This window comes from Urocitellus parryii, chromosome 11 (assembly GCF_045843805.1).
Source record: "Urocitellus parryii isolate mUroPar1 chromosome 11, mUroPar1.hap1, whole genome shotgun sequence".
In the NCBI taxonomy this organism is placed as follows: Eukaryota; Metazoa; Chordata; class Mammalia; order Rodentia; family Sciuridae; genus Urocitellus; species Urocitellus parryii.
In genome coordinates, this window is record NC_135541.1 from 45,127,439 (window position 1) to 45,141,438 (window position 14,000).

The 14,000-nt window shown below is 31.1% G+C and overlaps 1 protein-coding gene across 1 annotated transcript in view; it reads right to left on the bottom strand.

Annotated features, from left to right (window-relative positions):
- Nucleotides 1–14,000, bottom strand: part of Dock7 (dedicator of cytokinesis 7) — a 190,562-nt gene that overhangs the window by 131,396 nt on the left and 45,166 nt on the right. Inside the window, exons 13-14 of the mRNA XM_026408729.2 lie at nucleotides 10,236–10,329; nucleotides 9,051–9,213 (exon numbers count right to left, since the gene is read on the bottom strand). Of these exons, the coding sequence (XP_026264514.1) occupies nucleotides 9,051–9,213; nucleotides 10,236–10,329 (257 nt within the window). The remainder of the gene's footprint in view (nucleotides 1–9,050; nucleotides 9,214–10,235; nucleotides 10,330–14,000) is intronic.

Consider the following 14,000-nt stretch of genomic DNA (forward strand, 5'->3'; position numbering starts at 1 on the left):
CCCAGGGCCTTGTGCATGCTAGGCAAGCACTCTACCAACTGAGCTATATCCCCAATCCCTTTTTGTTATTTTAACCTTCATTTTGCTTCCAGAATATCACTATATACTCCATTATCCTTTACCTGGATCCATCTTCTATAGTCTTCTCAAATTCAACATATCAAATAAATTCACCAGCCACTTACTATCTCTGTGATCCCCTTCAACCCTCTCTCTTCCTTTGTACACTTAACACTTTCCTCCCTAACTTCTTTATATCCATTAATATTTCTACTAAGCTCCCAGGATTTTTCACTTAACTTTGTAAACAATGTATACCATAAGCCACCAAGTACAATACAACCTTTTCTGGAAATATCTCTTAATCTGATAAAAACTTTTTTTCTCAAGTACACACATTTCTCATTTCAGGGTCACCTTTTACAATCCATTTATATTCTTTTCCATCCTACAATCAACACATTTTCATGCATATGTCTTTTCTTTCCAATAACATAACTCATGGTAGTCAATTAACTCATTCATTCTTCAAAAATATATTCATTAAGCAACATTTATTAAATGTCTCTTTTACAAGACCTATCCCATCTCAATGGCTTAGGACTAAGGCAGGAGAATTGAGAGTTTGAAGTCAGCCTCAACAATTTAGCAAGGCACTAAGCAACTCAACAGGACCCTGTCTCTAACTAAAATATAAAAAAGTGCTGGAGAAGTGGCTCAGTGATTAAGTGCCTCTGGGTTAAATCCCAAGTACCAAAAACAAAAACAAAAAAAACCTGTATTCCAAATTTTTATAATCATATATTCTCCCTTCTGTTATAGATACTTAAATTTCCTTTTGTATTTTCCCATCACTAATAACCACAGCATTGCATTTATGCACGTACTACTGGGTGATTATCCAATACTGCAGCTTTCAAAACTGCAAAGAAAGGGATCAATTGGCACTTTTATCAAAGTCCAAAGTATTCTCAGCACAAATCAACTAGGGCAAAATTACTCAATTGGTGCAAAATGTGCAGTTCAAGGTCATGAAAGTAGAACTAATAATCTCCCATAATAAACCTTTGTTAAATGAGGTGTCAATAACATTTTAGAAAGTACAAAATGCAATTAAGGAGTCCTTCTAAAATAACAGAAGTTTTTCTAAAGCTTAAATCTGTTTAGCCATAAGAACAATAAAATAGCTAACAAAATAATAAGGTTTATTTGAAAGAGCAATAAACTACAATCTTAAAGATGTAAGGTCTCCGCTATTGATCTTCAAATAAACACTAGTCTCAGTTTGTACAACTAGAACATAATAATAATAATGACCTGCCAAATCTATTTCATGTAGTTTTAATCAATTCTGATACTGTATTTTAATAATTATGAACTATTATGTTTTAAACATATGTATATATTTTTAAAAACTGGGTCTTAGATATCACCACATTCCTTCATTGAAATGATATTTAAAATACTCTTAATTCTTAAGAAAGCAGAACAAAACTGTTCTTTTCACAGTCTGCTGTTTCTGGAACTTTACTTCTTTCCTCTGGGACTCTAACATCTTCGATATACCTTCAAAGGCAAGCCCCTAAAAACTCCTGAGTGGTCATATTAAAATGTTAGGAAAGAGCTCTCAACTCAAGAGTTTCTCTAGTTAAACTAGAACCAATTAGATAAAAGAGTGTTATATCCAGGGCAAAATCAAAATAGCAACTGTGACATTAGTATGAGACATCAATGAACACTAAAAGTAAAAACAAAAACCAATATCCTCTAAAACAGGGAACTATACATTTAAATGGGAAAAAAAAGTTCCTTAATTTTCAGTAACAATCAGATGAAGTTTGCACTTCCTTAAATTAAGAATGTAAGAAACTAATAACCTCAGCAGTATTTAGCAGTACATAAGACTTTATCATGAATAAAAACCACACATTTTTATATCAAAACTATTACAAATATCTCAAAATGTTGTTGTAATATATTTAGAAAATAGTTTTTACATCTCAGGCTATATCTTATTATTTAATTCACTAATAAAGAAAGATCACAATTTTAATATTTTGATATTAACTCAACATAATTTATTTCTTTTATTATCCTATGAATTTTATTTTATGCACTTAAAAATTTTATTCCAAAAATGAAGATCACAAGATTCACAGAAATAAATAAATAAATTATGAAATGGGCTCCAATGAAAGACCTAACATGGTATAATAACCTAGTTTTAGAAACATGAATCACATGGTTCTCATGTCACAATGGAGAGAACAGATATTTACTCACTCTGACCTGTCAAGCTAGTTCTAGAAACAAAATTTTAGGTTAAAAAGTTCAATCAGTCTATAATAAGCTCATTAAACTCTTCAGAAAAAACTGAGAATAATAAACCCATAAAGAGATCATAAAGCATTTCATTTGTTATTATGGCTAATTTTTAAAAAGTATCTGTTAGATACATATTTCAGGACTTAACAACTGAAATGCTATGATAGGTGCATTTCTTTCAAGTCTGACTGGAGAGAGAGAAAAGGATAAGTTACAGATGAAACAAGAATGACAAGTCTGGCACAGGCACAGTAGCACACACCTGTAATCCCAGCGACTTGGGAAGCTGAGGCAGGAGGACCACAAATTTAAAGCCAGCCCTGTTTCAAAAAGGTCGAAGGAGGGCTGGGTTGTGTCTCAGTGGTAGAGCACCTGTCTACCACATGTGAGGCATTGGGTTTGATTCTCAGCACCATATAAAAATAAATTTAAAGAAAGGTATTGTGTCCATCTACAATAAATTTTTTTAAAAAAAAAAAGATCTAGAGATATGGGTCAATGGTTAAACACCCCTGGGTTCAAACCCTGGTACCAAAAAAAGAATAACAATGGTAACAGTAATTAACTACACTTTTCTCATTATTTGTATATATTTGGAATTTCTATTTTTTACTTATTTACTTACTTATTTACCTATTTATTTATTTATTTTAGTTGTTGATGGACCTTTATTTTATTCATTTATTTATACGTGGTGCTGAGAATCGAAACCAGTGCCTCACAAGATGCAAGCACTCTACCACTAAGGCACAACCCCAGCCCTATATTTGGAATTTTATACAACAAAAAGTTTAAACTATGTTCCAGTTAGTTCACAAAAAAAACAGATTTACTAAAGTTTATTAAGAGATACTCCTGTGAAGGTCAAGAACATCATCTACCACATCTTTTTTTATTTTGTTTCTCACAGTAATAGTTATGACGTCTGTACCACTTTATTCTTATAATCTTGGTAATATTTCTAGCAATAGTCTCCTCCAAAAAAAAAAAACTGGATAGAATAACAAAAGTTCAGCAGGTTTAATTACACCTAGGCTATTGTTGGGAAAGAGACTAACTAAAAAATCCTGCCAAGAATATCATGTGCTCTGTGGACACATCTGTTAAAAAACTGGATGTCAATAAAACACATAAGCATTTGCTCAATTAGATGTACCTTGATCTATTACAACTCAAATGCAAGAATGTTGGCCAAGTAACAATTTAGCACACAAGTAACACTGCACAGGATCTACTATCTAACTTTCAGATGATTTAAGATATTCCATAAATACTTTTTTTTCCTGCCAGTAAGAAAGGGCTTATTGTTTGGTTGTAATAGGGTAACAGTCCCATTGCTACCTCTTCTATGATACTGTGATAACACTTCATTGATAAAGGAATCATTTGATGTAAACCTCACTTGTTTGGCTCAACAAGAAATATGTCATTTATTTCCTGATTGCTAGAAATGACTACATGTCTATATATCCTCATTTACCATGGTAAAGTATTTAAAAAGACCAGGTCCTCCTGGGTTAACCTCATCTAAAAATAAGTGACCAATTGCATGTGGAGAAAAATGTCACTTTGTTACTTAAATGTTAAAATCTCTAATGAAATTCCAATAATGTCTTTAAAAACATATTTAAAATGTATATTATAAATAGAATACATTAAAATATATAGTTTAGATTGACAGTACAAATAAATACTGGAATTGAAAAATATTAAATAATGGGTTAATAAATCAACAATTAAATAAGTGAAAAACATTAAATGATATTAAATAAACCTGTCACTTTCAGGATATAGCTCTTTTTCTTATGGTTTTTCATTTCACCTCAGTCAAATGTTTGATTCAATCATGTCCATTTATTCACATGAGAATTTTTTAATCATTTTTACCCCATGAGACACTTTATAATCCTTTTAAGTTCTTACTAAAACAAAATACTATGTGTTATTCTTATCTATGGGAGGTTTTCTAGACATGCTAAACATTTTTTTTTTTTTAATAAACTATAAATCCTCTCTATGAGACCAAATCTTTCTAACGGTATAAAGTAGAATAAGCATTGTACATGATTTTGTTTTCAGGCATCATGGACACTAAAGGTTCAAATAACAATACAAAGCAGACCAATGCTGACTTTGATAATCTCCCTTTTTAACCCATTCTCTCTTTTATGTATATCTTAAAAGGCCAGAATCCTTGTTCTTTTCAAACCAATCTCTCAAGTTGTGTAACACAGGGGTAAATGTAATCTAATGATGACAACAATAACTAATTTCTATGGAGCACTTCGTATGTGCCAGCACTTTACAAGTATCTAATACTCACAAATTTCTAAGACATAGGTAATTTTATTAGCACCATATTAAAAGAAGAAAAACTAGTCAATCTTACTTTTTAAGAAACTATTTTTTAAATGAAATAACATTATAAAATATGAGTTATAGGAGTTTATCTCCCAACTTTTCACAGAATATAGTCATATCATTTCAAGCAACACAAAAATAATTATTTCTTTATATAATGTGGAAAATGACTATATAAAAGAGCAGAGTCAACTTTATAATCACTGTGTCTTTTTTAAAGTTTTTTTTTTAAGATGGACACAATATCTTTACTGATTTTATTTATTTTTATGGAGTGCTGAGGATTGAAACCAGTGCCTCACATGTGTGAGGCAAGTGCTCTACCGCTGAGCTATAACCGTAGCCCTTCAACTGTCTTTTTAAAAAGAGAAAGATACTTCAAGCAAAACAGTAGTAACAACAAAAACGCCAACAAAATATAGTAACCACAACACTTCTTCTGTATTTTCATGAATTTAATTTTTTATTTCTCTGAAGATATCCTCATACTAGAAAATTACAAATCTCTTTTTTAAACAAAATAATACATCTTTCTTGTTTCAACAGCTCTCACTAATAACATATTACTAACACAGCACTATGATAATTTCTTTAAATAAGAAATTTAATAACTTTGATATCCTATTTTGCAATTTATCAATGTCTGTTAATAAGTACTTTACATGAGTTCCTTATAAACTGTATATAAGCAGAATTAGGTTACACAAAACTCAATCTGAATCAAATTTATTTTGACAAAAAACATTAACACTTAAAGCAATATTCATAACTCCACAATGAATCTCCACATCATGTACAACCACAAGAATGTGATTTAAAATAGAATAAATTATACTTCATGTATGTATATGTCAAAATACACTCTACTGTCATACATATCTAAAAAGAATGAAAAAAATAAATTCACCTAAAAAAACAGTATTCATATTCAATACATATTAAATAGGAATGTCAAATCTTCCTGATGAGGTTAGCTAATTCTGTCTTCTCTGGGAATAAACTGTTCACTCATGAGAGAAGAAAAATTCTTACTTACACATAATGAATTGTTTTTTAAAAAGTTTTTTGCCTAGAATATATTTTTAATAATAATGTGGAATTGTATTAACTCTAGAATTAATAGAGTATTTAGACAGTCCAAACTAAATGTCCCAAGATATAGTCAACAATCTCTCAAGATCATTCCCAACTAATATGCTATGATTCATTCCTTTGCCAGAAAAGTTTACTCTAAGAATAGAAACTAATTCTAGTTTATAAACTACCAACTAGTCTCACCAATACTATTTCAAATGAGAAAGCATTTATCAAAAAAACCAACAGCAAATCCAAATAAACAAGTTATCTTAAATAGCTACTAAGACACACTTATACATTCTGTATAAACTCAAAACAAAACCATAGTAACTTATAATTTATAAAACCATTAAAATCTTTTGGTGTGTTTACTTTTCATCTCCTCTAAGAGATTATATAATTCTTCTAATTAAAAAATTATTCTAATTCCATGTCCTTGTAAATAGGCATGTACACAACTTGTCAAATAGTTTGTTCTATTTTGTTTCTTTTTTTTAAACTTTTTTTTTTGTAGATGGAAACAATAACTTTTATTTATTTATTTTTTTTTAATGTGGTGCTGAGGACCAAACCCTGTGCTTCACACATTCGCTCTACCACTGAGTCACAACCGGAACCCCTATTTTGCTTCGTTTTATAGCTACATAAATAAGTACACACACATACACATATGTACACAATTTTTTTTCTTTATCATATCTTCTTGTTTAGGTTGCAAGCCCCAGGAATTTAACTCACATTATCAAAAAAAATTATTATTATTATTAAAAAAATTTATTTATTTATTTATTATTATTATTAAAAAAAAGTTTTGTGCTTTGCACTCATCCAAAAGAAAACAGGTATTATTATCTCACATTTTATTAATATGAAAACAGTGGCCAATAAAGTAATTATTCCTAAGTTGCTGGAAGCAACCTTTGAAATGTGCGTGAACCCAGTCAATACAGAAACCATTGGTAGGAAAGTCTGGTATTCGGGAACTCCCAGCAGCAGCCGGCATCCCTGCTGGTTTGAGACTGCCTAGTACATGTGACTTTCTATATAGCTCTGCCACAGGTTCCGCACAGGACCAGAGATGGGTGGCTTGCCAAGATGCCAGTCAACATGTTTGCTGCAAGTCCCCTGCCACACCAAGAATCAAGAAGCCTCTTGCTGAAACCTTATCCCTGCCTTTGATGTAGTCTCCCTTAAATGAAGGACAGGAACCATTTTTCTAGTTGTTCCAGCTCCTATGTAGACTGGAGGACCTATCAGGAGCTCCCCTTTTTTGAACCTAATTTCTGGCTCTGGCTCTTATTTCTTTACTAAATATTCCAGACTTTCTTTTTCTCAGCTGGCTCATCACCTCCTGAGCAAGAAACTACCCTGGAGGGGTGCTAGCTGACCCATAACATTGTCATCCAAATAGTAAACAGTTACATCTGTATAATTTTTACACCACATTCTTCTACCACTCTACAGTTTCTAATATTTTTTAATTGATAGAATAAACATTTATTGTATACTTTCTATGAGGTAGAAAACTATGCTAGACTCTGGAAATATTGTGATAAATGAGACAAAACAGACCCTGCCCTTTTCAGTATTACACTCAAGTGAGAAAAACAAAACAAAACAAAAAGATCATTTAATTATATGTTATAACTCCAGATAATGAAAATATAAATAGGGTAAAGAGCCAGAGGAGGAAAACACTAGATCTTTTTAGTTAGGATGATAAGGAAAAGCCTCTCTAGAAAAGTGACATATAAGCAAATGCATGACTGATAAGGAAACAAGTCATGTGAAAATATAAAGAAAACAAAAATGGCAGAGCAAAAGCAAATGGAAAAACCTTAGGCAGAATGGAATTGTTTGTTCAAGGATGAACAGAAAGGCCACTGAGGTAAAATGAAGGGAGTAAAGCAGAGTGAAATTAGAGAAAGGAGCCAGATCAAGAAGTCTTATAGACTATTATTTTTTTTAAAAATCCTGTTTGCTTTTAATGGAAGTCACTTGAGAGTTTCAGACAGAGAAATGAATAAACTTATAACCTTTAAAGATCTCTTCAGCTGTAATACTGAGAAGTGACTGAGTTGGGGATAGAAAAAAAATAGCTATTCAATATAGTAGCTTCCAGTCCCAAGTGGCTACTAAACATTTGAAATGTGGATCATTTGAACTGAAGTGTGCTTTAATAATAAAATATACACTGGATTTCAAAAATTTTACTAGGAGAGAAAAGTAAAATACCAACTTTTTACATTTATTGCATGTTGAAGTGAAAGCAATAATATTTTTTATACACTAAGTTAAACAACATAATTAAAATTAATTTCACTTGATTCTTTTTTTTAATGTAGCAACTATAAAATCTTAAATTACAAATGTGGTTCCCATTGTATTTCTACCTGATAGTGCTGTTCTACTGGTGCCTTAGACTAAAATTTTTAAAAGGTGGAAGTGATAAGAAGTATTGGATTCAGGATATATTTTGAAAGTAAAGCCTATAATAACTTGGCTGAATAAATGCTGGGGTAAGGAAAAGAGAGAAACTGTGATTTCAAAATTTTTTTCTTCAGGAATTTGGTAACTGGTAGTAAAATATATTAGGATGGGGAAGTCTAGCATGAAAACTCAAAGTTCTGTTTCAGAATATCATATCTGAGCTGCCCTGTTGGATATCTCAATAACAGAGTTATGATCTCAGAATTCACAAACAAAAAGAGCATCATTCATCAGGAAATGACACTCCTCACATTGTGTAGCATTCTGCCTAAGAAGTTATATCCAACAACTTTGTGCCTAGTATTCTCTAGGTAGAATACACCTAACCCATATTTTTTACTAATTGTTAGAAAATAATGTAAGTATGTAAATTTGATTCATGTATAATATTAGATTCTGCTAATAATAAACATTGGAGAAAATATATGAGTTAGGAGTTCAAATGTTTCAACCTAACAGCCCAGGTATCAAATGCCAGCCACCACTGTACTAAAGTATGGTGCTCACCAATATTTTTAAACCCTCTATCCCTCTAAAATGAATTATCTTATTTAATCCTCATACACAAAAGTATGAGGATTAAATAAGATAATTCATGTAAGGTAATTTACCTGGTACACAGTAACAACTTAATACACAACAGCTATTAACCATTATATAAAAAAATTCCATCGCAGTGAGAGATGGAATAAGTAACAAAGCTATACAAGTTTCTTTCTAGCTTTACTTTAGTATATACAATATAATACTTTAGAATATATAATACCTTATCTCAGCAGTCTCCAAAAATCTCTTACCTGTAAGTAGTGTTTGGAACATAGACATCCCTTGCAGGAAACTCCAAAATTTCTCTGGTAGGTCTGACTCTACTGTCAGGATAAAGCTTCACTTGAAGCAGCTCTGGGGTTAGGCAATAATGAGGATTTTCGGGTGCAGGAGAAATGTCTATCTTCAGCTGAGCTACATATAAAAATGTAAGAACAATGTAATCATAATAAATAAAAATTCAATGACTGGCATATTTTAGATCTGAACTATCCCCCAAAGGCTCTTCTGTTAAAGGGTTGATGGCCAACATGTGGTATTATTGGGATTGGTGGAACCTTTAGGAGGTGGCGCTTAGTGAAAGAAGTTAGGTCACTGTGGGTGGGACCCTGAAGAAGATACTGAGACTCAGCCACTTTCTCTGGTTTTGCTTTATAGTTGCCATGAAGTAAGCAGATTTGCTCTACCACGTTTCCAGCCATAATGCACTGCCTCACAACAGGTCCAAAAGCAATAAAGCCAATCAACCACGGACCAAAACCTCTGAAACTAAAAGCCAAAATAAATCTTCTCCTTTTTAAGTTCATTTTTCTCAAATAATCTGTCAGTTATAGAAAGCTGACCATCATAATGATAAAAATGATTTGGGAAGAATTAAGATCCTATTTTGCAGAAAGTCTGGGAAGAATACTACAGAAGCTAAATTACTATCATCTCAAACTTTAAATCATTTTATTTTATTGAGTCTCGAACTTGGAAATTATTAATACATGCATACATGCATATAACTTAACAAATGCTTTCTGAATAATGAATGGAAGAAATCAATAAGAATTAAAAAAAACATACAGTGATAAGCAACAGGTTCAAGGCTAAATGATTTATTTTGGCTTAGTAGATTTCAAAACAGCTTTACTCTGGAATGGTTTGTTCTGAATATTTAGCATTCCATGTGCACATTTTTCCCTCTAGAAAATAATTTTAAGCCAGAATATTACTCATCACTTTCATTTTAGAACTCAAATTATCAAAGGTGCTAAATCCTACATATAAATCATTAGAACACATTATAGTTGATAAGGTGGAGAAGATTGACAATTATTGAGCATAGAAATATGTATGGGCCAAATAAGTGAAAATAAGGAATGCATAACTGTAACTAATATATTAGTGATGACAATAGTCGTAACCAAACATACTCAAATATTTGAAAATACCTGTAATAGGTCTCAGTCGCCGTAAGACAGAAGATGGCCTTCTCATATCAGCAAGGAATTTATACAGATCTTCATCACTTAAACGGTCTCCTTCCTGATTTAAATGATAGAGATAGAAGTATGTGGTAAAACAAATATAGTAGACAGAAATACATTTATACTGCTTGCTAATTAGCATGAAATTCTTCTATAATGCTGTCAGAATGAAAAATTCAATTAATAAGTATAAATGTCTCAACTCATTCTCTTTTCTGTTGGGCTTTCAAATTTTACTGAGATTTATGATAGCATTATCTTTCTTATTTACTTATAGTCCATTATCTACACCTATAAAGTACTAGAGAACACTATAAAATACAGAAAACAAATACAAGTTAGAGGTAGGTGAAAAGAAAAAAAGGAATATAGATATAAAACAGAATCAATAAGCAATGTAATGTAAAATGCAAAAATCTACAAGTCTTATAAATTTGTTATACTTGAGTTCATATTTGTCTTTTCAACTTTATATTACCTAATTTCTCAAGTGCAAAATCTACAGATTGGTTAAACTTTTTTATAAAAGAAAAACAACAATAAAACTGCTGTTAAGGAAAAGCATAACTATCCTAATACTAAGACTATGAGAAAAAAAAAATCTTCCAAAATGATCTCAATCCAAGACAAAAAGTGGGCAAAAATCTAAATAATATCAAATTTTCAATTTAATGTTAATATTTTCTTTTTTTTCTTATAATTAGAATAGTTCGAGGTTGATTTTTTCCTTTACTAAGAGTCAGTATTTAATCCAAACCACCTGCTTTTGACATTTCACTTTCTTATTTGTATACATGCTTATTTGTATATTGTCCTGCATTTTATGTAAGACTACTTTGTAACTGTGAGCTTCCATAGAGACATTTTCCATTTGTTCATTATTATATTCTAACTGGGAACAGAATAGATCTTCTTTTATCTCATTATTTGGGAAATGATTTTTAATTTCTAAGTGGTTATAGATTTTTTTGTTGGTACCTTTAAACAGTTTTTACTCTTATTTGGGTTATGGCTGGAGAATTTGACTATATATAAAGTTTTTTCAGTTACCTAAGATAAAGGTTCATTTATTAAAAAATAGTTACTGAAAGAATAAATCCTCTCCTTTTGACTACAGAATTAATATAGATGGTTAAATAGACCTTATTCATAATACATTCAGATTATCTCTAGACTACATTACTTCCATTTACTTAACCTATAAAATTATATTACTGGCCTCTACCATTTATGTCCTATTTCTGTGCCTTTAGCTGGTTGTGGCATAATTCCCTCCTCTAGATTTGGCCATGTGCCTTCCTTTGGCCAGTAAGTAAATATGTGCAAAAGAAACTAGAAAGCATTTGCACAATTTAGCTTGCCCTCTCTCTCTCTTGAATTTCTGGCACTGCTATGAGAACCTGACCAAGCTAACCTGCTAGAAGATAAGAGCAGACATTCAGAGCCATGGAACAAAGCTGAGTCATTTCAGTATAACCAGCAGAAGTCAGGCTAGATCAGCTGATACCAGCCAACCTTCAAATACTAGTTTGCTGGAGTAGTCTAGCTGACACTTGCCCCCTCATCATTGCTTGTTTACTGTTGTGTACTCCTGAGACTACAAATAACTCATGAAGCTGTCAATGTATAGAATAATGTCTCTAAAACAAATGTGTGAGTTTGACTTTGTTTTAAAATCTTAATATACTTCTAATAATTTTTGACTTGAAACATTTTATATATAAACACTCTTGATAACTAAATCATCCCAACTGTAGATAGTAATCTCTCATAAAATAGGGGAAAAACTGCTTTCTGTGTCTCATTTAAGGGAAATTTGTGTCTTGAATTCTACTTTGCTAAAACTGTATCTCTGCTTTTTACTTAATTTGCATTTGTGTAATGTATAATTTTCTAGCTATTTAAAATACTTATAAATAGCACATGCTCATGGCTAAATAAATTTAGTACAGAATTTCAGAAAACAAATTGCAAATGCTTTCCTTTCTATTTCTCTACACTTCTAGTAATCATTTAAGTTTTCAGAAGTACTTAGTGCTAATTTCCAGTTACCAGTATTGCTCAGTGGGGTGATTATAGATAACAATAATGAACATCAAATTTTAAAAAGAAGTATATATTGTAAGTTTTCACAATAAAGAAAAGATAAATGTTTGAGGAGAGAAATCTTTTAACCTCATTTAAAGATATTACACTGTATACATATAATGAAATACCATATTATCCCCATTAATATGTATAATTTTTGTTTTTATATACAAATTTTAAAATAAATCAAATTTAATTTTTAAAAATAGTGTCTGTTACATGATGAATGCTCCAAATATAACTGTTGGCTAAACAGGAGAGGGGTAGACGGCTTATTGATTTTGGTTTACTGCACCAGTTCAAGGATATAGAAGGTTGATGAAATAAAAAGAAAGCTATATAAACAGTAGCAGAAGTGACACAGCAGCTGAAATAGAAACAGAAAAAAGCATCATATCTCCAAGACTGTGTTATTGTTTCAGATTAATCTACTGCCCTGGTTTCCACCTGTATTTGTCCTATCACTTCATTCAGGTAACACTCAGTTATAGCCTTCTCTGGATGCTTTCTTTTATAACTGTCCATAATAAAAAGACCCTTACCACTTTATCATCTGCTTTTTATCCATTAGAATGTCTCACAGGAGTCACCTATGAATACCACTGACCTGTTTCAGAGAAGGGAGCTTCAAGTAGATTGCTGTCAATTCAATGCACATTCTGACCTTGTCCTCTCAAATTATAATTAGAGAATTCCTTAAAATAACACCTCAAAATGAAGAAGTCTGAGATAATTCTTAGCATTTTCCTTCAATCTAAGTTTCCTCTCTATTAATAGATGAATCTATTCATCTTCTCACTTAGGAAAAAACTTTCAAAATTTGTTAATCTTGATTGCAATATAAAAATCCATTTTACATCAAAACTCAATATACTCATATACACAAAATGGCTCCCTAAGCAATATTTAACCACAGGAAGTACGACACACTATTATTTTTTCTGCTGGGTATTAACTTCTAAACTGGTTTCCAATACCACTAATGGGTCATGATTGGCTTGTGAAAAATACTGATTTGATTTGAAGTGGAAGGAACAGCTTTCAAAGAAAATGTCCTTAAAGAAAAAAACACTCTTGGATATATAAATCCATCTCTTAAAACACTGACTACAATTTAGCACAGAAATGAACCTAAATGTTTTATTAGGCCTAAATGTTTTATTCCACATACTGTAGATTATAGTAGTCTAGGTCAGAAAAATTGGGGTGGGGAAGACAAAGAAAAATACACATTCACTCTAAGGAAATTCATAAATCATCAATGCTTAAGATAAGTTATACATTACAAATGAGAAATAAGATATAGGTATGAAAGATTAATTTTGATGCATTAATAATGTTAAGTCAATTTTATATAACTATAATAATAAAACAATAGAATATAAATTGTTTCTTATTCTTATAGCTTTTACTCTTATTATTTTTTAAATTTTTATTCTTTCTTTAAAGTTAGGCTGGGAATATGGCTCAGAGGTAGGGCACTTGCCTAACATGTTCAAGGTCCTGGGTTAAATCCACACTACCACCATTAAAAATAAATAAATAAATAAAAGTTCTAATACTAAAAAATTGTGCTTTTATGTGTAATAAGGATTGTAATGCATTCCACTGCTGTCATGTACTTTTTAAAAAATTTAAAAA